The 26,478-nt window shown below is 40.6% G+C and overlaps 2 protein-coding genes across 9 annotated transcripts in view; one reads left to right on the top strand and one right to left on the bottom strand.

Moving 5' to 3' along the window:
* Positions 1-1,608, top strand: part of STK24 (serine/threonine kinase 24) — a 53,987-nt gene extending 52,379 nt beyond the window's left edge. The window contains exon 11 of the mRNA XM_061626564.1: positions 1,470-1,608. Within this exon, the coding sequence (XP_061482548.1) occupies positions 1,470-1,518 (49 nt within the window). The 3' untranslated portion in view covers positions 1,519-1,608. The remainder of the gene's footprint in view (positions 1-1,469) is intronic.
* Positions 11-26,478, bottom strand: part of FARP1 (FERM, ARH/RhoGEF and pleckstrin domain protein 1) — a 264,160-nt gene continuing 237,692 nt past the window's right edge. For 6 of the 8 annotated variants that reach the window (XM_061626560.1, XM_061626557.1, XM_061626556.1 and 3 more), the window contains 8 exons: positions 24,211-24,279; positions 17,207-17,296; positions 16,079-16,161; positions 15,651-15,763; positions 14,710-14,873; positions 6,667-6,774; positions 4,552-4,703; positions 11-3,353 (listed from right to left, as the gene is read on the bottom strand). In XM_061626560.1, the coding sequence (XP_061482544.1) occupies positions 3,272-3,353; positions 4,552-4,703; positions 6,667-6,774; positions 14,710-14,873; positions 15,651-15,763; positions 16,079-16,161; positions 17,207-17,296; positions 24,211-24,279 (861 nt within the window). In that variant the 3' untranslated portion in view covers positions 11-3,271. Of the gene's footprint in view, positions 3,354-4,551; positions 4,704-6,666; positions 6,775-13,177; positions 13,315-14,709; positions 14,874-15,650; positions 15,764-15,794; positions 15,871-16,078; positions 16,162-17,206; positions 17,297-24,210; positions 24,280-26,478 lie in introns of those variants that run through there. The other 2 variants (XR_009762704.1, XM_061626563.1) reach the window with 2 other exon arrangements.

Raw genomic sequence — 26,478 nt, 5'->3', positions numbered from 1 at the left:
AGCCAGGCAAGAATGTTGACACTTTTATTTCCAGCCCTGCTTAAGGTGTAGGAATTTTAACACTTTTTTCATTACAGTATACAGGTAAATATACATTAATTTGTGCTTGTCTGTTCCCAGATGATTGTTTAATGGAAACTACATATTTAGAGGTTATTATCATATGGAAAATAGGAAAGGCTAGTAGTCCAGAGAAGTAAGAGTTCATACATAGCAAAATCACAAATTACAGTTGGGTTTCCTTGTTTTTGTATTCCCGGGCTATATGTTGTTTGCATTGTATTGATATATGATTTTAATGTTCTTCTAGCGTCCAACTTAAATTGTGTTCAAATAATCAGTTACACTACATGAATAATACTCAGGTGGAGGAAATGCATCCTAATTAAGAGGGGGCTGAGGTTACTTTTCAAAGCAGTACCCAAATAAACACTTGTGCAATATTAAGCCAAGAATGATGACCTGAGTAGAACCTATCTGATGCTGCTGCACAGAGGGCAGTATTACTAGGTGCATCCCCAGCTCACTGCGAGACAACTTCAGTTTCTCAGTCAACGGAGTAACCTGCTTGTGGTACCCTCAGAACCAGCTGGTTGTGATAACTGTTGCTCATAACAAAGTAATTTGACTGGTGATATATGCATCTAAATACTGAGTGGCAGAAAACCTTGTTAAAAGGTACAGTATCCTACCCCACAAACGTCTCAGCTGGCTGCTTAGATATCTGTGTCTGGTGAAAGGGCTTGTTTGCTGATGGTTTCAGGCATTAGAACAGCAATCCTTACAATCATGGAGCAAAACACACACACCCCGCTTCTGGGAAGCTTATACTGCAATCCAAACCCTGGCTGAGGAGAAGAGGTACCAGTACAGCCCTGCCACTCCTGCTGACCAGGGCAGGGGCATTAAATCACTACAGCAGCCTGAAGCTGGCACAGTGATCTGGCATCAGGTCCAGTGCCTTACAGGCAAAGATCCCACCAGCAACAGTTCTGCCTACCCGTTCAGATGGGTAGGGTTGGGTGGACAGTCACCTCTATCCAATTCAACCCCTGCCTCCAACCAAAGGGGGTTTGGACTGCAGCCTTAGTTACCAATTTAGGAACTGCTAGCTGATATTTGGAACAAATTGGGGGAGGGGGATACATCTGCACAAAGCAGAGCTAAGTAATAATAGCAGAAGTGGGAATTCGGTTGCTATGAGCAACATCTTCCCTGTCGGGGTAGCTGATAATTCACTGAAAACATGCTGAACGCATGTCCTCCAGGAGATTAATGACATACACATAGCTTCCACCTAAAAGATGATGTCTTGTTAACCTGAACTGAATCATATAGAATATGATACTATCTTGCAGTATGGGATGTGTTCATGCAGAATTCAGTCGATTTAAGTTACACTAAGTTAGCATACATAGATTGAAAAGTCATAAATAGCAAGATTAAACTTTGTTGTTTTATTATTTCAGAAAGAGATACCATTGGCAATTCATGTACTTTGACATACTGGAATCTTAAAGAGAAAATCCCTTTTTAAGAAAAGCAAACTCTTTAAAGAAGGAAGACGTGACAAGCTACTACCTTAAAACTGCAGGATGGTTTAAGATGTTATGTTTTATTCCCTTTTTCAATAAACAAATTTTAAACCACTCTTACACATTGTAAAAGAGGGCAGTAGTTGTTTAACAAGCCAGCTACCAAAGACAGATGGTGGCAGATAAGTCAAGAATCTAAGGTTGCAATCTTCTATATTGGGTGGGCAATCTGTATCCTCATTCAGTTCAGGCTCTACAAAAGCAATCTGTCTCTCCTCAAGCAGCCCTCTGGGTGGGGAGAAAGAAAGTGGTGTACCAGTGAGAGAAAGCAAGGAGGCTCTGGCCCCACCCTCCACAGGCTTCAGCCCTGGCCAAAGTCAGCGTGTGGTAGATTGCTGCTGAAGGAATGTGACCCTTGACAGGAAAGAGGTAATCCCTGCATGCGCTCGTGTTTGTGCGTGCGCATGTGTGTGTGCGTGTGTGAATGCACTCTCGCCTAGGAATAAGTTCCAATGAGTCCAGCAGGGCTTACTTCAGCACTGACAGCTGTCTCATTCTCTGTGTTGTTTACGGGCTATACCTTTTCCTGTGTTTCCTAAATGACTGTGGTAAATGTGACTGAACCTGGTTTCATATTATAGACAGGTTTAAAATAATTTTCTTGGAACTACCAGCAAACAATGCTGTAGTCTCAAATTCTCTTCAAAATGTTGAGCTTTCTACTCAGGCTACATTTGATCCAAACACCGCAATGTAAATGTTTTAAAGATGCTGTGTCTAATTGCTTTCAAATGTATATACATAAAATGGGAATTGGTTTATAGTACCACTTGTAAATAAAGGTGCAGAAACAATGTCTGAAGGGAAAAAAGCAATTCTTCCAAAACTCAGCTGAATTACATCTGTTCCTGTCTTTACTAAACCACAAATTAGTGCCACAATTCTTGTACTAGACAGCTGTTGACATTGTTAGACCAGCTTCCACATCCCCCTTTTCAACCTTTAATCAATATTCTAAATATTGCACAGGATAATTGTATAAACTGTTCACCTTGCAAGAGTTTTATGTACTGGAACATAATTTGCACCAAGGAAGAGTACTGAGAACTTCCTGACCATATTTGAAGCAAATGCTTTTAGCTTCCACCAGTAAGATAAAACGAGCAAGCTACAGCCTTGGTTGGTAATCTTAATTTTTAGAAGTAAAATGTGTAGAAACACTGAATAATGTATGAAAAGTAACCTCCTTGCATTGAGACGGCTCCTTATGTACACTTATGTTGAAGGCTGTTTATGCAATACATAGGTAACACATTTTTTAAAAAAATTACCAGTCTACTAATTAATCACTTTGAGGGTTTGTCTGAAAGGAAAAGGCATTTTGCTTTACAGGGAAATATTGAATACAAAGTTACTACAAAAATGGTATTATTCCTGGTGCAAATCTTTTGAGGCAAGGAAATGTCTTTTGGCATTTGGCACTCCAAGGACAATATTTTAATACTGGCACAAGCTAAAAAACCACACCAAAGGACAAATACGAGACATGGAACTGTCATTTGGCCGATAATAGTAAATAATCCTGCTGAGGCAATATTACAAAAAGCTGCTCCAAAACAATTTTGTTTTTAAAAAACCCAAATTTATGTTTTACTAAACTTTAAAAGGAAAAAATAAATTCAAATGTCCTCTAGAAAAGCAGCAGTTGCTGGAATGAACATTCTGAAGTTCAGTTGTCAATAAACATGTGATTCTTCATGACTTAAAACACGAATGCGTGAGGCAGGGCTTGTGGCACTTCGGATCACCTCCATCCACCTAAATAAGATAAAAACAAATATATAGCAAGGTACATAGGAGGGATTATTGTCAGTTAGTTTTGCTGTTAAGTTTTTAAGAACACAGAAGAAACTGGTTTCTTCAGAGAAGAAAGGTTATATGTTTGCTGTAACGATTGATGTCTTATAACTAATATGTAAAAGTCTATCTAAAGGAGCGCCTCCAGCATCATCAGCTATGCCACCCAACAAGATCAGCCTCAAAAGACCTTCTCTCCATCCCATCAGTCAAACCAGCCAAACTGGTGAGGACTAGAGAGAGGGCTTTTTCAGTTGTGGCCCCCACCCTGTGGAACTCCCTCCCAAATGATCTCCGCCATGCCCCTTCTATGATGAGTTTCCGCTGGGCCTTGAAGACCTGGCTCTTCAGGCAGGCTTTTGGGGTGGGCTAGATTTTATCTTCATTGTTTTTAGATTTTCAGTGTCTAGGTATTATATGCCTGTGTTGTATGTCGCCCAGAGTGGCTGGACAGCCAGCCAGATGGGCGGCTAATAAATTCTATAAATAAATAAATAAATAAATAAATAAAATACTGTAAAACAGACACACACCCCTCCCCCCAAGTGTTTTTAGCCAACTAGATATCTACGTCATGGAGTAGGAACTTTCATATGTATGACTCATAAATTAAATGCAACAGACAGAACTTTCCGATCACCTTAAACATAAGGCTTTTTCAATTGAGTCACTTCATACATAGTATAAGCAAGGGGTTTCCAAACTGTGGTCCATGAGCTTCATTTAGGTGGACCACGGTGTGTCCATAAAAATACAATTAAAAATCATACAGCATCTAGTGCCGCACAATACAATTGCTGCAACAGGCAGAAAAATAATTAAATGGCCCATTAAGACCTTCAGCAATTTTCAAGTGGTCCACAGAACAAAAAGGTTTGGGGAACCACTGGTACAAACTACTGAATAATCAAATAATTCACAGGCATGTGAAAAAGGCCCGGGTTTACACATTCAGCCCTAGTCAGAGAAAGCTTTTCGCCCTCTCATTCTACTAGAACCCGGGTCAACTAATGAAGCTGAATAGTAGAAGATCAAGGATAGACAAGTCCTTTTCCACACAGTATATAGTTCAATGAATTTACTACCATATGATGTGATGGCCACCAACATAGATAGCTTTAAAAGGAGACTACACTTAGGTCACAGAAAATTGGCATACCTTTCAAATGTATATTCACTCTCCGCCCTGAAATAGTACACATGGGATTTGAAGTGTAGCTTAAAGACATATTCTTTATGAATGTTCTCAGATTCAGATGGAATGGTAAGAGAATAACCCAGCAGAGGAAGGCTAGCTAAAGGATGATTGTCCTAAAAATGAAAGATGAAAGTGGCTGAGAGAACAGCGGTAGCAAATTCTGTAGTGACCACTGCTCTACAAAGGGATATTATAATTCTCTTCATGCTCTGAAACCAGTGCTGATTTACCAGAAAGACCCTCCCCCAAAGTCACTGGCTCCTTACCCAGAAAATGACGAGTGCTGCAGAAGGTTGTGTGTCCACTGTTGTGTTCACAATTTTCACTGGCTCTTGAGGCTTTAACGGCAGAAGCCTCTCATAGCCCCAGTGAGCACTCTCATGTGAGAGGGATGTAAGCCAACAGTCCTCTTTTTCCATATCCATTAATTATGGATTCCATTAATTCCATTAATTATCCACTGAATAATTGTCCCTGAGATCTTTGTGTGTGATTTTTGTTGTTGTTGCTTGTGTTTGTTTTGGGTTCTTGTAAAATCTCTGAAATCAAAACTTTTGTAGCAGCTACAAAACAATTCACCAGCGTAACACAGAAGTCGAGATACTCATCATCACTTCAGAAAGAAAGCAAACTTTAAAAGCTTTTCCTTATAAATTGTAAGCTCTATTTTGTAAAGAATTTACAAAATTCTTCACAGTGACCCTTCAAAGCTTCAACCAGTGGTTGGGGGGTGCACCTGCCCCTTCCTCTGGCTCCTTTTCTCACCTAACATCGGGTCAATGCTGTGAGGAGCTTCTGCATGGAAACGCCTCAAATGGTGGGGTGTGTACACAGTAAAGCCGCATCCCCTGCTGAGGGAAACACTGGTTTGCCTCTCCCTCCTCCCATCTCCAGTAGCCTGTTGTCCTCACATTAGAGCGCACATGCAAGTGGAAACCTGTTGGTGCAAACAGTTGCTCTTACAGGGTGGGGCAAGTGAAAATAAATAATGAAAAATGCATTGCCAAATTCACTCCACATTGGTTTACAGTGGACTGTCCCCTGAGTCTGCTAATTCCCTTGATTTTCCACACACATCTATCTGCACCAGTTTCAATTGTAATGCACCTAATGATTTCACAGCAAAATATACCCCTCCCCCAAAAGTGGGAGCCTTTTCATACAAACAAGAAGACTTCTAGACTGCAAAACCTGAACCCCTGCAAACGCTAACCACCCCTATGGAAGATTAAGCACAAATTTCACATTTAAACATTGGTTTTGAAATAGAACAGCATTTAACATTCCCCCCAAACACCCATCAAGTGCCTTTGAAACAAGCAGTAGAATTCAGGGTTGATGTTTTCCTTCCAAATGGTCAAAGTAATGGGCAGTGGCCCAAAATTAATGTGGTGATCTTTTAAATTTTTCCCCATCTTTGTTAACAAATGTAGAGCTGACCTTTTTGCAGAAGACATTGCACTGAGCCATTTGTTACAGAAAGTCTCCTCCTTGTTTTGCCCCAAGTGTCCCTGAGCTCACATTTGTATGGAGATGTGAAGTGTATGAACCAAAGCCTCTGCTGATATGGTAGCAGCTTCCAAACTGCAATTACAGCCAGGGCCAGCCAAATTCATTTTGCACCCAAGGTGGACAAGATAGCACTCACTCCAGTTCCAGCTGACTGGACTGGTAGTGAAATCTTACCTCAACATAGGTGTGGCGGAGAATGTTATTTTGTCAGCAGAAGCAGCAGGCCAGATTAGCGGTCCAGGAGAAACTATGTGTCAATGTAGGGAAGAGGCTGGGAAGCAATAGCCAGGGGTTGCCCCCGATAATCTGCCTGAGACAGTTGCCTTATTCTTACTAATGACAGGGCCAGCCCTGATCCTAGCCACGCAGTTTCCACTTTTCTCTGCATGCAAGAATAGCTGCCCCAAAGCTGTGGCTGTATTGATGCAGGCCTCAGTTCACACAAGCTTCTGTTTTCTCTGTAAATATATCCTTGGAGACAATCAAGGTGCATAGCAAGGAGCATTTTATACCATGTGAACAGTTATACAAGGATTTTGCTGTGACTTCTGAAAATCAGCTTACCTGGTGGGATTTGTAGAAAAACATGCAGAAGTTGGTGAATACCACCCAGAGCTTCTGCCACCCATTGCTGTTTTTGAACTTTCTCAAAAGATTTCCAGAGAGTTGGTTCTGCAAATGAGAGAAATAGCGGAAGAAACTAAGTAAATCGCATGCAGATGGTAATATGGGCTGATGGAAAACAGGCAAGCCTCAAGTAAAACAGTATTTTTCTATTAAAACGGGGTAACAATTTTTATTTTTGTCATTTTACTATTATACTTCCAGATTCAGAATTCTTTAAATGAGGCTTGCTTGTAATTTGGTTTTCAAAGAAAAAAAATATATCTGCTGTTACCTCATTCCATGCAGAAGTACTTATATTAGGGGTGGGTGGGTAGAGCAATAGCTTGAATATGACACTAAATTACCAGCCTTGTTATGGGGACAGGCTTCTATACACATTATTTAAATCCTGCACACAAGAGCAGATGTTTAAAATAACTAGGAAAAATGGAAATGTTTCTTTTAATTAACTGAAAGCATCAGATGATAATGCATGAACAGAAATGGCCCTAGGAAACAGGCTTTTCTCTCTATGGGTCTGGAACAGTCCACCTTCTCCCACACCACCCTGTTTTTGAGAGAAGAGCCTGGAGCCTGGGCTATGTCATCATTTCCTGGGGCCAAAAGAACCATACACACAGCAGTGTATCCCCAGTATATTATAAGCACTTGTAAGCAGTCTGGGTAGCTGATCATGGCTAAGGTATAAATTCACTAATATGCAAAAAAAACCTTGCAGTTTAAGAACGTATCTATAGGGGAAAGACCAACCCAAACTGTGTTTGCATTTTGACCAATTTGTAGAGCAGTACAATATCTCAGAGAGGAGGTCAGGTCTCCTGCTCCCCTGGTGCATTCACTATAGCCCAATTTCCCTGCTTTTTAAAGTCTGATAGAAATACCTGTTGGCTATAGGTACGTTCTTAAACCGCAAGGGGGGGGTTGTTGTTGTTTTTGCCTATTAGTGGATTTTTTCTGCTTTTTAATCTGGGAGGTAAGAAATGGGATCCTTTGCAAGTTTGCTGAGAATGGACTGATCATTGGTATGCTTACTGAGTTCCAACAGGATTTATTCCCTCGCAATCATGGTTAGAATAGGGGAAACTGACCATGGGTGAGGAAGAAGGGAGAGGGGAGGAGATGGGATGCAGAGAGGAGGGCAGATTTGATCATTTGCATGCTTCTTATCAAGTACAGTGGAATTTACTCCACTACAATCATGCTTAGTATAGATGAAATTAACACTGGGGGAGGAGAAGGGGAAAGGGGAGGACTGGAGTAGGCTTGGAAGGAAGAAGAAGAGGAGGAGGAAAGAAAGAAGAGAGGAGGAGGGACAGGGGACAGAGGGGAAGGAGAGGAGGGAGAGAGAGGAGAAAGGCAGGTCTAATCATATTCAGTTCAATGGGATTTACTCCTGTGCAATCATGGTTAGGATAGGTGAAACTGACCTGGGGTAGGGGGAAGGGGGAGGGAAGGGGAGGAAGGGTAGGGGTAGGGAGGAAGGGAGGGAGATTAGGTGGGTGAGCACTGGGCAGAGGGAAAGCCCCTTTCCAAAAAGAAAGCGTTGTTAATAGTATTATTTTGGGGTTTCCCCCACCTTTTTATTCTGCACACACATGTAGTCTCCTACCCAAATTTAAACCAAACCTGTACCTGGCCACATCCACATCAGATATTTATTCCACTTTAAACAATCATGTCTTCCCCTAAAGAATGCTGGCAAGTGTAGTTTGTGAAAGTTGCTGAGAGTTGTTAAGAGACGCCCTATTCCCTTTACAGAGCTACAATCACCCGAATTCTCTGGGAAGAGGAACTGTTAAACCACTCTGGCCACTGGAGCTCTGAAAGGGGAATAGGAGTCTCCTAACAAATGTTAGCACCCTTCACAAACTATACTTCCAAGATTCTTTGGGAGAAGCCATGACTGTTTAAGGTAGAATAAATGTCTGGCATGTGTGTGGCCCCCTGAGGAGCCAAGCCAAACAGTCGTTAGTCTGGCTTTTAGAATACTGACAGTTTGTTCTTACTGAGCATGCCTGCACTATTATAGATTCCAATGTTAAATTTCTTAAATTAATTACAAATCAGCCATGGATTTAAAAAACTTTTAAACTGCAGAAGATGAAGGTCAGAGGACGGGGCAAGGTCAGTAACAGGATTACAGGTACTCTGTGAACATGGCTGATTTTAATTAATTTCAACAAATTATGAGACCACTGACAAAAAGTCCAACAGGGTTCTGGATGTTTTTCTCATTTTACTCTTTGAATTCTAGATTCTTCCTAAGTGTTTTGTGTATTGTCATGAAAACTTAGAGGGTTGTTAAGCAAGCGTTTCTGAGCTCAAGACTAAGTTTTGTAAGGTTTTGTTTTGAAATGAGCTTATGGGAAGCAGCAGAATGGCATGGGGGTATTTTCATGGCATGGGGGGTATTTCAATTTAATATGGCAGAATGTAAAAAATCCATGCTGGCTATAGTATACAGCTACTCATGTATAATATAAATATACCATTTATTTTAGCTTTAGGCTTGTGGGATCTACTTACTTTTTTTTATCTGGAACCCAGATTTCCACCAACTAGAGCCAAGTGCAAGATGTTTAAGAATGTGGACATATACTAAGAATTAAGGGCAGGGAGCTCCTGAGCACATGCTCAGTCCAGGACAAAAATCCAGGTCTAGTTCCACCAACAAGCTTTCTTTGTTTCAGTAGCCTAATTTAGGAGGGGCTTTTAATTGTTGCTACGGCGCAGAGTGGTAAGCGGTGGTAATGCAGCCGAAGCTCTGCTCACAGCCGGAGTTTGATTCCAACGAAAGGAGGAAGTTGAATCTCTGGTAAAAGGGGTCAAGGTCCACTCAGCCTTCCATCCATCCGTGGTTGGTAAAATGAGTACCCGTCATACACTGGGGGGTAAAGAAAGGCCAGGGAAGGAACTGACAATCCCACCCCATATACGGTCTGTCTAGTAAATGTCGCAAGACGTCACCCTAAGAGTCGGAAACGACTCGCACTATAAGTGTGGGGACACCTTCACCTTCATCGTTAGAGGATTGGGAGTCAGAAAGCTACTGTGAATCCCCAGAGACCTGTCAGTAGAGCTCAATCTACTTTCTGTCCACTGGATTTGTTTAATGTCCTATATGGCAAAGGAGTAATAAACACGCATTGGAAATCCTCAAAATCCTCTAGGCTCACCAAGTGGAAGATATTAACCATTCAATTGCTAATATGTTTTGCTTTGCTTCTGGTTTAATAACATAATAAGCCAAAGGGAAAGATACAGAAGAACATAAGAAAAGCCTGGTGGATCACGCCAATGGCCTATCTGGTCCAGCACCCAGTTCACACAGTGGCCAACCAGATGCCCATGAGAAACCCATAAGCAGGACTGCCTCCGACTATGGAGGCAGAAGATAGCCTTATCCTCCATGAATTTGTCCCCTTTTGAAGCCATTCATTTGTTGGCCATCACTGCCTCTTGTGCGAGCAAATTCCATAGTAACTATGCATTGTATGAAGAAATACTTCTCCTGAATCTTCCAATATTCAGCTTAATTGGATGTCTATGAGTTCTACTGTTACGAGAAAGGGAGAAAACCTTTATCTACTTTCTCCATGCCATGGATAATTTTATACACTTTATGATGTCACCTCTTATTCGCCTTTGCTGTAAACAGTCCCAAATGTTGCAAGCTTTCCACATAGGGGAGTCACTCCATCCATGATCATTTTGGTTGCCCTTTTCTGAACGTTTTGAGCTCTACAGTATTCTTTTTCAGGTGAGGTGACCAGAACTATATACAGTATTCCAAATATGGCTGCACCATAGATTTATATAATGGCATTATGATATTGGCAGTTTTATTTTCAGTACCTTTCCTAATGATCCAAAGCATGGAATATGCCTTTTTCATAGCTGCTGAACACTAGGTTGACATCTTCCACTACGACCTCAAGGTATCGTTCCTGGTCAGTCACTGGCCAGTTCAGACCCCATAAGTGTATATGTGAAATTAAGATGTTTTGCTCCATTATGCATAACTCTACATTTGTTTAGATTGAATTGCATTTGCCATTTTACTGCCCATTCACTCAGTTTGGAGAAATGCTTTTGGAACTCTTCATTATCCCTTTTTGTTTTAACAACCCTGAACAATTTAGTATCATCAGCAAATTTGGTCACCTCATTGCTCATCCCTAATTCTAGATCATTTTTGAGCAAGTTAAAAATAACAGGTTCCTTGGAGGACTCTCAGGTGGATACCATCTGGACCTGGCAATTTGTCAGTTTTTATTTCGTCTATTAAGCTTAGAACATCATCTCTCATCACTACTATTTGCCTCAGTTCCTCAGACTCTCTTCCTGCAAAAGTTAGTTCAGGCACAGGGATCTGCCCTATATCCTCTGATGTGAAGACAGATGCAAAAAATTCAGTTTGCTTCTCTGCAATCTCCTTATCCTGCTTTAGCACACTTTTGACTCCCTTGTCATCCAAGGGTCCAACCACCTCTCTAGATGGTCTCCTGCTGTGAAAGTATTTAAAGAATTTTTGATGTTGCTTTTTATGTTTTTAGCAATGTGCTCCTCAAATTCTTTTTTAGCATTCCTTATTGCCTTGTTACATTTCTGTTGCTGGAGTTTGTGTTCTTAAGGCATTGTTCTCTTTATTTGGACAACCATTTTTTGAAGGAAGCCTTCTTGCCTCTAATAGCATCTTTGACTTTGCTCGTTAATCATGCCAGAATCCTCTTGGCCCTGATGGTACCTTTCCTATCTGTGATATACACTCCAGCTGAGCTTCTATATAACTCCCAGGCATTTTGGAGTGATGTGACTCTCTTGACTTTGCCTTGCAACTGTCTTTTTACCAATCTCCTCATATTTGGGAACTTTCCTCTTTTGAAGTCGCATGTGACTGTGTTGATTTTCTTGGCAATTGACCATTTATAAGTAGGTTTACTTTAATAGCACTTTGGTCACTGTTCCTGATTGGTCTTGCATCTTGCATCTTGCACCAGGTCCTGGGTGCCACTCAATGTTAAGTCTAGGCTCGCTATCCTCTGGTTGGTTCCATGACCAACTGTTCTAGGGCACAGTCATTTAGGGTATCTAGAAATTTTACCGCTATGTTATGAGTGGAATACACATGTAGCCAGTCTGTGTCGGAGTAGTTGAAGTCACCCATTACTACATTTCCTAGTTTGGATGCTTCCTTGGTTTCATTTTTCATCTCAAGGTCTCCCTCAGCATTTTGATCAGTGGAACAACAGAATGTCCCTAGTACTCAATTACTCTTGGGGCCCAGTATCAACACCCACAACAATTCTGTGGAGGAGTCTACACCTTTTGGGGTTTCTTGCTTGCTGGATTTGGATATAGAGTGACACCACCTCCAGTACGTCCTTCTCTGTCCTCCTAATATAGATGATATCCAGGAATAAGTGTGTCCCACTGGTTTTCTCCATTCCACCAGGTTTCAATTATACATGCTATATCAATGCTGTACTCTAATACCAAGCACTCCAATTCTCCCATCGAGGCTTGGAGGTGTCTAGCATTAGCATATAAACATCTATATACAGTGTCTCTCTTCAAGTGTCTTTGGTACTTTTGGTTTGGCCTGTGGTACTTTGGCCTCTCTGAATTGCTATCCTGTGGAGCTGCACTCATAGGGCCTACTTCCAGGGCTGCTTCTTTTCAATTTTCATCATATTTTTTGTCTTTATCCCGGGGAGGAGATCTGTTCTGAATTGGACCCTCCTCAGCTCCTGTCGGCTTTTCCCCTCAATCAGTTTAAAAGCTGCTCTGCCACCTTTTTGATTTTAAGTGCTGGCAGTCTGCCGCCATCCTGGTTCAAGTGGAGCCCATCCCTCTTGTACAGGCCTGACTTATCCCAAAAATCCAAACCCCTCCTCCTGACACCATCGCCTCATCCATGCATTGAGACTGCAAAGCTGTGCCTGTCTAGCTGTCTAGTTCGTGGAACCGGTAGCATTTCAGAGAAAGCTACTTTGGAGGTCCTGGCATTCAATTCAATTCAATTCTACCTAGCAACCTAAATTTTTGCTTCCAGGACCTCACAACTGCATTTCCCCATGTCATAGGTGCCAATGTGCACCGCTACCACCGACTCCTCCCCAGCACTATCTACCAAGCTAACTAGATGATACACTGAATGTCCCTCTGTCACTAACAATTACAGCAGCGGACTAATAAAGGTTATGTTTTTATTATATTTTCAAAGCAGCCCAAATGTGAAAACCTGATGGGGTGGGAGTACACTGTTGTTGTGTTGTTCTTAATGGGTTCATTTGTTATAAATGGTTTTAATGTGTTATTGTTGTAAGTCGCTTTGGGTTGCTTTTCAAGGAAAGCGAGTAATAAATAGTAATAATAATAAATTGGGAGTAAAATGATACACAAATGGGCGTACTCCTTTTACTTTTCTGATTTCTGTTTTGGTTACCTCATCACTCTGGAGGATATCATAAAAGGACAGGCTTTGCATTCGGTACCAGCAGACATATGAAATGGTAACAGGCCGCTGATCACTGATCAGTCCAGCAGGTAGGGAAGGACAGTCACTGACAGTGAGAGGATCTTCTACCACAACAGAGAGAGACAGACAGACAGAAAGGAGGGAGAGACACAGAAAGAAAGCATAAACTACAATGCTGATGTGACAATACCCATAGAATAGCATGACTAACTCTGCCTGCCAAGGGGACAGCTGTGGAACTGAAGACAGATGTGTAAAGTGTGGGATCTGCTTCTAGGTTGCTCAATAGCTCATGTGGATAGTTTCAATTGAAAATACATAATGGTGTTAATGCATAGGGAAAAACTTAGCAGTGCAATCCTCTAAACATGTCTACTCATCTACTCACTGAACTGAGTTTAATGAGACTGACTGCCAGCGACGTTTGTATAGGATTGCAGCCTAAGAATATTTTCTACTGGAAAGATTTAGTTGATAACTCTATTGAATCAGCAAAGGTGCCCTGTAGCTAAGGGATAAATCTCTGAACTTTTGTTAGTACCCCCATTATAGAATGTAACTAAAGCAACCTAGAAGCATTCTCTGGGAGAATGGGTGTCTGCAGGTACCTTGAAGAAGCTAAACCAATTTACAGATAATGTTCCATGTTATTCTTTCCTCTAGAACCAATTTTATTGAAGATATATTTGCTTTACAAGAACTGTTCGCTTATTCTATATTTCAACAACACTGAAACAGTCTTAAGAAGACTTCCTTTTTTAAGAAGGAGTCTTACAACGGGCCGTAAGCATGATCTCTTCAAACAGCCTCTTTAAAAGTGCTGGAATTAATTGGTCAAGTTCCACATGAAAGCTGAAATTAGCTGTTATTAAAATGTAAAATGTGGAATTCATTCTGCATTTTAACAAGCTGGAGATAGAGCATTTTGATTCAATATTTTGCTGATTTGTGTAAAATTGGTTTAGCTATAAGTGAAATGCATCATTAAAAATACACACACAGACTTCCTGTGATAGAGAAAACACAAGTGAAGAAAGCAGATGAGACTGAGAAGAGAACACTTTTAAGATTCCAAAGAAAAACAAAAAGCCTAAAATAAAATGAAGTTGCATTAAAATGTAGACTCCAAACTGCAGCAGCCAGAATCAGGGACAACATCCTTTCCAGATATACTGAGATTTTTTTTTTTCCAAAAAAAATAGCCAACAGCAATGGAATGCCCAGAGGAAATGCTGTCTATCTCAATATTTGGAAATTAAATAAGAACTGTAAAAAATGCATAGAGTTATCAAAATGATTCATAATTTACTAAATAAAGAATTTGTTAAAATGATATTTATATTTATATTTATATCATTGAAACTGGTTTAATGCCACCTTCAAAGAAACAAAGAGAGGCAATGATTGATTGTTGCTCCCTAACAGGAGGCAGAAAGGAAATTGTCCCTGAAGAACAGTTCTCCCTAGAACTGCAGTCCAGGTTGTTCTGAGGCAGATACCTCCACAGCAATACTAAAGTCGATCATGGAAACGCTGGTATTTCTGTGCCAGCAGACGTGCACCGTAGTGTTGCCACGGTGAGGAGCTTGACGTTCAAGTGAGGTACGGGATGCATTGAGATCGTCTTCTGATTCCTGGTCTACAGTGGATTCCTCAGGGGATTCTATGAAACGCAGGGAAAAACCATCTCTTTTTTTTCCTCCCTTGCATAAAATATAGACTGAAAACATTAAGCAAAAGATTACTTCTGATAAAGCTTTTTTTAACAAACCTGTGAAGCAGATGTGTTTTGGGGGAGTTTGAAGGAGGTTTTTTAAAAAAAATAAAAATATTCCATGTTCCATAACAAGAGAAAAATCATGCCACAATCCAACACAGAATTGTATGCTTATGTCTGTTGCTTTCTTTGGGTTTAAGTACACTTTAATTATCTATTGCACAGTGGCCTCTTTAAATAAAACAACCTTTCCATGTTTGGTTCAGTTTTTGACAAACCTATCAGTCTGTGTATGGAACATGGCAGCATCTCAATGTCATTGTTTTGGAGCAGCAATGGTGTTTTGATGCAATCCTGTACTATCTATTCAGTAATAAGTCCTATTCAGTTTAATGGATTACAACCTAAATGTAGCTTCCAATTCTCCTAAAATGAACATTGCTAGAATTGTTAAAGCTGAATAAAAATTGTGATTCAAGCCACTGCAAACAATTTCCATGCACTCTGTCTGAACTGAAATCAAATAAGAAAAGATAATTCTGAGTACATTTTTTTAAAAAGTACAGTTGAAACAATTATTGAAACAGTTGAAACTACAACTGGCTCCTCCTGGGAGGAAGGGTGAGATATAAATCAAATAATAAAATAGATAAATCGTTAAGTGGTAAACTTTATTCTACTTTTTTTTCTGCATTCTGTAGCCTTCCCTTAGTCTGTACTTACTAGTGTCAGGTGGGCTACTCCCTAGGAATTCAGGAGTTGGGCCATTACAATTTTCTGCCAAGTCAATTGCCATCCGTATGTCCTCAATCCACTTGCCCATTTCAGTGCGACTGCTAGGAATAGGAAGGGAGATCTTGTTCATTTTATTGCAAGCAGCTAGGAGCTGGTCACAGTTTTAGTTGAATGTAGTTTTCATCCTGTTACTTGTGCCACACTTTATCTAACCAAGTTAGATAAAGTTGCACGGAAAAACAAAAACACCCTAGGTTTACTATACCTATTTCTTATCAGTTGAAAAAAAAAGATTAAAAATGTAGAGTATATAATAATAAATTGCCTAGAATAATCTGAGAACAAAGTTTTTTTAAGTGCACTTCTTCTTTTGACAAGGTGCAAGAAAAAAAAAGAACAAGGTGGAAATTATTTACCTTGCAGCCACAACTATGGACTGGTGTTGACCTCTCAGTGTAAAGCAGTGAGGAACCCCCCATTCTTCTTCACTTTCTTCTGTCTGAGGATATGAACATATAGACACCCTCACAAGATATGAAAGGAGACTGGCGACAATATGTATAACAATAATCTGCAGAAATGTAAGCTATGGAATGCAGCACAGTTCTGCACTATATTAAGAAAGCAGCAGGTGATTTTGTTTCTGGAAAAACTAGGGCTGAGTCTCCACTGCAGTAGTAACAAAAATCTGGCAAGAAATAAAGTAGGATTGGAGTCAGCACTGTTTGGAGCCATGCCGTTCTGAGGCAACTAGCCATTCCTGGTAACTTTGCAATTCAAGAAATGCAGTCGCTACGATGTTGGCAAATGAGAGCAGAGCTTGGAAAAGTTACTTTTTTGAACTACAACTCCCATCAGCCCAATCCAGCGGCCATGCTGGCTGGGGCTGATGGGAGTTGTAGTTCAAAAAAGTAACTTCTCCAAGCTCTGAATGAGAGGAAATACCAAGCTATTTGGACAAGGCATAATTCATTGCTGCTGCCTTAAGAAATACAACATTTAGATTTTTAAACAAACCCATGTGGACTGAAAACCATAATTAAAAACAAAACATTTTTTTAAAGATAACCTAATGTGAATTTGCGTGTATCAAAATTAGATTACCATACCCATCAAGTGTCACAGGTCACCTCTGAGGCTGAAACATAAGCTGTTGTTTTGCTTCAGTAGTGGATGTCAAATTAAAGGCAAACTTTCTGTTTTTTTTAAAAAAATGATATATTCCTGAGGAATCCTCTTGTTCTAGGCTTTGCTTAAGTTCATCAACTAATTTCCCAGGGTTCCCAGTCAATGGAGCCACTGTCTCTACCAACAAAGAGTCCTACAAATCAAAAAATGGCTATGGTTGAATTGAACCATTAATTTTCCAAGCCAGAGTAGTATTTATTCATTCTAATTTCTAATTTGTCTCTCAAAAATTTGGGAGCTGGCTTACATTTCATAAAAGCTATAGACAAAAAAAAATTAATCACAACGTAATATGATTTGAAAGGGCCAGCAGCTAAGATGAACCATTCAAGAGCTTCAGCTCAGTACATACTTACCATCATACCATATAGTGGAAGCTGCCCATGGACTTTGAATTGATTTGATGCTGTTAGGCCTCTGCTTGTGTACAGCAAGACATCATTGAACTAAAAGACAAATGCAAAAAAGAACACAACTTGGCTGAAAACAGCCGACTTCAAGGTCGGTTCATAGGTCTAACCATCTGTACACAGCATACGGGACTTACAAATGTGCCCACTACTCTGCATGTAATATATATTGGATCATCTGTGTGTGCAAACAGTCCCTGCAATCTTTCCACCATTTATGCCCAATGCAATGCATTTATCGCGTTGCATGTATGGTGGCATACACACATGTGGGCCCAAATCCCAGAGCATGTACGCTATTTCAGAGGGCTGACCACATGAGCCAGCAGTTGAAACGTGAAAAATATTTAAATATATTTTCAGTCCTGGGCTGTCTTCCTCATCCCTTGCTTTCAGTAGCCCAAATTTCTCTCACCTTCCACAGTGATGTTAGTATGATACCCTATGATCATGAAAAAAAATATTTAGAGAGCTCTCTTAATTGCTATTCACTAGAGCAGGGGTTGCCAATGAGGCACAATGGGTGCAATGTTGCCCTTGAACTCTTCCCATGGTGCCTGCGAAGGCTCTGAGAATGTCTCCTACTCACTGTCCCCTTGGTCATGAAGTGGTGAGGATGATTACCTACCATTTTGTATCCTGAAAAGTACATAGAAATGAAGGAGGAAGTTGGAAGAGCAATGTTCTTTCCCATTTCCTCTTTCAGCTATAAGTGCCTTTCAAGGCTCAGATTAATTCTACTGAATCTGACTTTTACCCAAATTCCCTGGAAAAACTGTGTGTGTGTACACGCTTTCTTTCTTGCTGTCTTGGGGGTAGGGGTAGGGATGATCCAAGTGAATGAGGAGATAAGTGACCAGCATGGGTGGTGCCCATGGCACTCCCTCAAAAATCCAAATGTGCTCATGGGCCTAAAAAGGTTGGTGAACCCTGAACTAGAGCCATAAGAACTCATCCACAGAGGAAGGTTGCTTTCTTCTTTAAGTGATTCATGTTATTTATTTATTATTTGATTTATATCCTGCCCTTCCTTCCGGCAGGAGCCCAGGGTGGTTAGCATATTAACAACAACAGCAACTTTTGTTTTTTTAACTGTGGAAGGCAAATCATCATCATCATCATCTTGTATTTCAGGAGCTCCCTTTATCCCAATCTTAAAGCAGGTGCAGGCTCTTCAGATCAAACATCTGTTTCCTTCTGGACTCAAAGATGACACATCAAAGGATTAAAATATTAGTTGATATATTTTAATATATTCTAGGTCCCTGCAAGATACAGTAGGGCCCTGCTTTACGGCGCTTCGCTTTACGGCACTTTCCTAATGCGGCAGTCTCAATTAGACACAATTAGACTAAAGCCCCACTCATACAGTGCTTGCTCCGCTTTTACGGCAGTTTTCGGGCGTTGCACGCCATTCTATTCAATTAGTTCCGCTTTTTGGCAGTTTTTGCTTTTCAGCAGGGGTCCAGAACGTAACCCGCCGTATGAGTGGGGCCCTACTGTACATTTTTGTGAGTAAAACAGGAAGACAAAAGGCCCAGATCAGGGTTAGACCTCGTTTGCATGTCATGGTACATCTACAACCTTAATACATCTACAACCATCTACAACCTTAATACTATACAACCAGTCCCCATAGACTCTGATAAATTAGACTGGTCCCTGGACTTTAAAGTGGCTCATCTATTACAGGAAACAATTTTCCCAGCCACGCCTAACCTAGCTTTTGAAATGGCACAAGCTGAGTTAAGAACTCCGTCAGACGTGGAATCAATTTCCTCGCCTGCTCCCTCGCCTGCTCCCTCAGCTGTTGCGGAGCTTTTAAGGTTAAATCAACATCGGAATTCAGACCGTCAAGATGATTCCTGTACAGCTTTTTCACCTAAGGATTTGGAACAATCTCGACTGATCCTGTACGATGTCCCTCCTTTGCTGTCCTTGTCCTCGCAGCTAATGTTAATCTCAGACCAACTAAAGTCGATGAAAAACTTTATTTCTGTAACCAACGATCTTCTCAAGACTTTGACTGAGGAATTTATGAAGAACCTTTCTGAGCCTAAAGCAGTTACTTTGGACAAATTACCATCTAACAACATGTCACATGCTTCTGAGAATTTGATGTCTCATAATTATGACTCTACTTTAAAGCCTTCTGAGAATTCAGCACTTCATCAGCATAATTCCATACTAAAAGTAAAGACACGGAGGAAGCCTTCCAAATGCAGGACTAAAACCAAGAAATGTAAACATGTAAAGACCATTAGAACTGCTACGAGACGGAAAATGAACTTCTGTAGACTTTTTAAATTATTAGAAGATTTTCTTTCCGTCGAACAGATCAAGAGAAACTTTCAATCTGAACAGTTAGCATCAGAGACTACTAAAGCTCCATCTGTTAACTCTTCATTGTCCTCACTAAAGACCAACCATGATACTGATCTATTGCCATTCTCTAATAGTCAACCTATCCATCAAACTCAAAATGCAAATAATAGTGAAACTCCCAGGCGTTGGAGTTTACAACTTAACCAGAACGCAGTTGTTCTATCGCATGTCCCACTTTTTCCCAATTCTAATTCATGCCCCTCAAACAGGTCCCCTTTGAATTTGAAGATATATATTGTGAAACTCTTACAATCTTGGAACATACACTTTATTAAACCATGGGACATAATTAATCTTGAAATTTTGTCTAAAACTTCTTTAAATCTGTCACTGTTGATAACATTCAAATCCTGTGAATTAGTGAATCTTTTGCTATCTAAGAGGGCTTTTCTAATTGAAAAAAGTGTCTCGATACATAGATACTTTCGTAATATGACAAACCCACTCCCCCTAGTCTCCAAATGTTCTCCTCCTTGCCTTAGAGACGACGCTTTAAGGCCAACCTCAAGTGGGTCTACCCAAGAACATCTTTCTCTACCTCTATCTTCCCCTCAATTAGCGGATTTAAAAATGTCAAAAGATTTATCTAGTCCCTCTAATACTGCACTTACTAATTTTAATTTGTCACAATCGTCTGTTACTGCATTGATAACTCAATCATCATTAAAAAATTCCAATTCAGAAGAATTACAAACCTTGTTATCTCCACGTTCTGGGGGTAAGGTTCATGAATTAGTGACTAATTTCCCTAATTTCTCTAAAGACACTCAACAAGATATTATCGGGGACTTACATACCCTTCTCAAGACCTTACTGAATGCGAAATCTTCTTATCCACCAAATACAGAGATTGTTCGAAACCCTAGTAATAATCTTTGCTCTTCCTCTGCTTCCTTCCCTGAACAGTCTAAGGGTGATTTTTCTATCTGACCTTTACCTAAATCTGAGTTAACACCCCCCACTCTACCCCTGAACGTAGTTTCTCCAAATGATAATTTACTTGGAATTACTTTAAATTGTCCAATCCCAGTTATTGTAAGCAGGGCAAGACACTACAAAAATCGTTTCTCCCTTTATCCTAAGAAATCTATGGCAAACAGATACCTGCTTACCCCTACTTGTTTTCCTGTACAGAATGACCAAATCTATTTAAATAATATTTCTTCTGACTTTTTGATTTTACTCTTGAATGCTAGATCAGTTAATAACAAGTCGGCTATCATCCAGGATCTTATATTAGACGAAAAAGTTGACCTTGCTTGCATTACTGAGACGTGGCTAGACGAACATGGGGGGACAAATCTTACCAACCTTAGCCCCCCCCCCCCGGATTTGCTTCACTCCATCAAGCCAGGCTTAATAACCGAGGAGGAGGAGTGGCTATAGTATATCGAGAAAATATTCCTTTATTTAGACACCCCCTCCAGCAATCCATAGGTTTTGAATCCATCTGTTTAAAAGTGGGACCTAAGAAAAATGTAACCATTCTTTTAATTTATTGTGCCCCCCATTCTATTTCAATTTCCTTACCTGAGTTATCCAATCTGATTTCAGAAATGATACTGGAGTCACCTCGACTTTTAGTACTAGGTGACTTCAATATTCATGCTGAATCGCCTTCTTCTGGAGCAGCTCAGAATTTTTTAACGAGCATGACTACTCTGGGCCTACACCAATGGATTTCAACCCCTACCCATGTGGCAGGTCACACCTTAGATCTTATTTTTTATGCTGATAATACTAAAAGTTCAGGAATTAATAACATTTCAACTACCCCTTTATTTATTTTTATTTTTATTTATATATTAAATTTATATACCGCCCGACTAGCAATAGCTCTCTGGACCGATCACTATTTGCTTAAATTTAATCTAGTAATCTCCTGTTCTCTATCTGTTAATGAGAAAATCACCAAACTGATTTGCCCAAAAAGGCTCTTAGAACCAGCTACTTTTGTAGCTAAACTTAAAGAGTTTCCTGTCCCGAAAAGTGAGGACTCAATTGAAACCTTAGTTAACTCTTGGAATGATTCAATGACCCAAACAATTGATGCTATTGCTCCCCTTCGCCCTTTTACGTGCTCTCGAGCTAAATCATCTCCCTGGTTCACTAAAGAATTGTTAACAATGAAATGCACTTTTAGGGGATTGGAACGCCGATGGCGAAAATCCCGGGCTTTAACTGACCAGATTTGTGCGAAAAATTACTTAAAGACTTATATAGTAGCGAGACGATCAGCTCAAAGAACTTTTTATTCTGCTGCTATTACTTCCGCTGACAATCAACCTAAAGAACTTTATCGGATTGTTAACTCTCTTTTAAACCTGAAGCGCCGCGAGAACACTGTTGATCATTCCCAGATTCGATGTCAAGAGTTTGCTACCTTTTTCCATAATAAGGTCGCACAGATTCGTTCCTCATTGGACACTAATCCTGTTGCAGATCCGCAGACTGTTCCTCCTGATACCACTGACCCCATTATATTGGATTCTTTTCGATTTACTTCTCCAGACGATATTGATAAACTACTGAGTGGGATGAGACCTACGTCCTGCCCTCTTGACCCTTGCCCTTCCTGGCTTATAAAACAATCTAGGAAGGACCTGGCCAATTGGATCTGTTTGATAATTAATGCTTCCATAAAACAAGGTTCTCTCCCCAACTGTCTAAAAGAAGCCACGGTTGTTCCTCTTTTAAAAAAATCTTCTTTAAACCCTTCCAATTTTGATAATTTCCGTCCAGTCTCCAACTTACCGTTCTTAAGCAAAATCATTGAACGAGCTATTTTTAATCAACTTCAATGTTTCGTAAATGATAACAACCTTTTTGACCCTCTACAATCCGGTTTTAGACCGGGATATGGGACTGAAACGGCCCTAGTTGCATTAGTCGATGACCTCAGAATAGAATTAGATAAAGGGAATGTTTCTCTACTGATTCTTCTTGATTTATCGGCGGCCTTCGACACTATTGACCATACTATTCTCCTTGACCGCCTCTCAGGGATGGGAATATGAGGCACTGCGTTGCAATGGCTGCGCTCCTTCCTGGAAGGCAGATCTCAGAGAGTTCGCCTCGGAAACTTTTATTCCGACCCCCTGCCTTTGCAATATGGAGTCCCTCAGGGTTCAGTACTATCACCTCTTTTATTCAATATATACATGAAACCGCTCAGAGAGATTATACGTAAGTTTGGAGTTCGCTTTCATCAATATGCGGACGATACCCAACTTTATTTTTCTTTTCCCCCCAATGCCAAAGAGGCTATCCAACCTTTAAATCTATGTTTGTCCGCAGTGATGTCTTGGATGTGTCTTAATAAATTGAAATTAAATCCAACTAAAACTGAAGTACTTTTGGTCAGTCGTAGTCTGGATTTAGCAATTGAAAATCACCCAATACTGGATGGAATTACTTTGCCACTAAAGTCACAAGTCCGGAGCTTGGGCATCCTCCTGGACTCAGCCTTGACTTTGGAGGCACAGGTCTCGGCAGTCTCTAGAAGTGCCTTTACCAATTAATATTAGTTCGTCAACTTCGCCCATTTCTGGAGACTGATCTAGCTAAAGTGACCCATGCGTTGATCACTTCTCGTCTAGATTATTGCAATTCTCTTTATATTGGGCTCCCCCAAAGAATACTGCAACAACTTAGAATGGTGCAAAGAGCATCAATTTTAATGATAACAGGAGCTAACTGGCAAGCCCACACTACACCGCTCCTTCAACAACTTCATTGGCTGCCTGTTTCTTACCGGATACAATTTAAAATATTAACTTTAACTTTTAAAGCGCTACATGGTTTGGGCCCCTCTTATTTAGCTAACCGGATCTCTTCTTATGAACCCCCTTGGCTCTTGAGATTGGCCCTAGACTCGACCCTCACCATTCCTCCTTTTTCCCGAATTCATCTGTCCAATGTTAGAAATAAGATGTTTTCTGTGATTGCCCCTACTTTATGGAATAATTTACCTCAAGAAATACGCCTTTCTCCTTCCCTTTTAATTTTTCACGGGCAGCTGAAAACCTTTTTGTTTTGTTCTGCTTTTAAATTGTGAGATACTGTTTTATTTTGTTGTTTAATATTAATTGTTTTATGACTGTTTTGTAAATGCCGCTCTGAATCCTTTGGAGAGAGAGTGGGATAGAAAATTTGTAAATAAATAAATAAATAATAAATAAATGGTAAACCAGTATCAATGGTTTACTGTGATTGTGCCTTTCTTGTCTATTTGTCTCCGGCCTACTCTCATCCTGAGGAAACAAAATACAAGGGCAGAAAAGGGGCAGAATGTTATGTTGGGTGAAGAATTTAGCTTCCTGAGAATCCCAGCTTTGCATGTCACTATATTTAATCAAATGCTAGGTACATTAAAAAAAAAAAAAAAAGATATGTCTAGATGCCCAAATATTTCTCCAACAAGATACAGGCAACACCGCATTTTTTCTTAGATTATTTCACAATTTGCATCAAACTGCTTTTGTGAATTTCTCTCCCCTTTCTGTCGGCATTTATTACACAGTTGTGTTTAATTACACACAATACAAGCCATTACTGCCACTTACCAGGAAGAACATCCGCTGCTGTAAGCCTTTTCCAGACAACTTACTAAGGCTACCCAGTCTAATAAACTCCTGTGCAGGAAAAGACACAAAAAGGAAATGTCAGAGCTGTAGTCAAACATCTGGCTGAAAGTCGGTGTCTAATTAATGTTGCATCACTAGCTTAATTATGTTATGCCTGCCTGCTCCCATAATGCAGCTACATTCAGAAGATACCAAGGAGGTCACTTTTGCTGTGCTGTTCTGTTCATGACATCTCCTGACACTGCATCAAACATTATGAAAAGGAAGTGTAAGGTACACTCAGGAAAGAGCAGGAGGTGGTTGCAGAGCACTGAGGTGGTAAGTGGAATTGCCTATACTTACTGAGCAAAAGGGAAGGGTGGTATTAAGAGGACAGGATGCCATTAAAAATAGGATATGGTAATGAGCAATAAACAAGAAATCAGGAACACAGTTATTACCACATAACATCATTTAACAAACTAAATCAGAGGGGAGCCAAGCACCCCATAATTTCTTCTGTACTTCCATGAGAAGCTGGCAATATATTAGCCAGGAAGGCTACGTAGAGAGCTTTGTGGAAGAAATGCCAGCTCAATGTGGTGATATGCACAACTGGTTCATCCTCAAAGTGCCCATTTATAGCAAGGGTGCTTCCGCATTTAACTCACAGCAGCACCAGTAGCACAGAGACAGGACAGCATTGCACAAAAATATATATTTCATGATACAATGGCTTAGTTCTCTTGGGGCAGTGCTTCCCAACCTTTATGAGTATGGGACGCCCTTTGTAAACTCCAAAAATTCCTCCCTACTGATTGTAATTTTAGTCTCTAATAGTTGAAAAAATGGTGCGTGGCAAAATCACATCTCCAAATATCCCTTTCAGTTAAAAGCTCCCTGCAGACAGGGAGGTGTTGCTTTGTTTTCTTAATGCAAAGTTCCAATCAAATTGGTATACCCCTCCCCCCATCTGAAGATGTACAGTCCTGTCTCATCCAGGTTCAAATCCCCACCCAGCCATGAAGCCCACTGGGTGACCTTGGGCCAGACACAGTCTCTCAGCCTGACCTATCTCACAGGGTCTGTGTAAGGATAAAATGGAAAGAGGGGGGAACCATGTGCACCACCTTGAGCAACTTGGAGGAAAGGTGGGGTATAAATGCAATAATAATTAAATAAATAATTTTAATAAATAAATAAATTTTAATAATAAATCACAGCTGATGGGAGCTGTGTAGTTCAAAAAAATAACTTTTCCAAGCTCTGACCCAGCATACAACATTATAAAATTATTTAGCCTATGGTGCTTTTGAGAAAAGCTGTAGTTACTTTGTTTTTACACAAAGAAATTTCTTTAGATTTACAAACATCCCCTGATGAAAGCCCTGGTTGGGCTGAAACGCGTTGGGCAAGTTCCAATACAGATTTATACAATAAAAACCATTTTGAAAATTTTTTATCTCCCTGATCTTGTGTGGCATTTTGGGGTTTTCCCCCCCCTTTTTTTGCCAGCCCAGCATACAACAACCAGCCAATCACTGGTTGGTTGTTGTATACAAAGCCTGCTTGGATTGGTCAGCTCTCCGTCCAACCCGAACAAGAGCCAGCAGCAATGGTCCAAAACAACGCGGGCCGCGGCGACACAGCAGCACCCGAGCCCAGGCGAACGACGGTGGGCGGCGCCGCAACCACTCGCGTCCGGGCCACAACCCAGAGCGGCAGCACCCGAGACTGCGGCGCCAAAGGCCGCAAAAAGAACGCGGCACCCCAAGCCAGCAGCGACCACACACACCCGCACTCCTCTCCACTCCAGCAAACAATGTCATCAGCGGCACAAGTAAGGTGGGGTAATAAGTTTAGACGACCCCCGGCGTATAAGATGACCCCCGACTTTGGAGAAGATTTTCCGGGGTTAAAAAGTCGTCTTATACGCCGGAATATACCGTACACAGAAGTGTTGAGGAACTTAAAATAAAGTCTTGTATCTAGGCACCCACTTACTGGGATTGCTAGCTCACTTTATTTGTGAAGTTATGGCTGCACTGCTGTGGTTAAAATTGGCTGAATGACATAGGGAGTCACCTGCACATTTTATCATATGGAACTGGATCCACATAACTATTTCAAAAGGCAATTTGCCCAGCTCAGTCACAAAGAAGTGCAATTTTTTTGTTTTCCTTGTCTCTGGCACTGTTTTTAAGCAATGCAGAGCAAGTGGTTGAGAAGCAAGCTACTTTTATGCATTAATCACACTAAAGGGTTGCG

This window comes from Rhineura floridana, chromosome 5 (assembly GCF_030035675.1).
Source record: "Rhineura floridana isolate rRhiFlo1 chromosome 5, rRhiFlo1.hap2, whole genome shotgun sequence".
In the NCBI taxonomy this organism is placed as follows: domain Eukaryota; kingdom Metazoa; phylum Chordata; class Lepidosauria; order Squamata; family Rhineuridae; genus Rhineura; species Rhineura floridana.
This window is presented reverse-complemented; position numbering and strand designations above follow the sequence as displayed.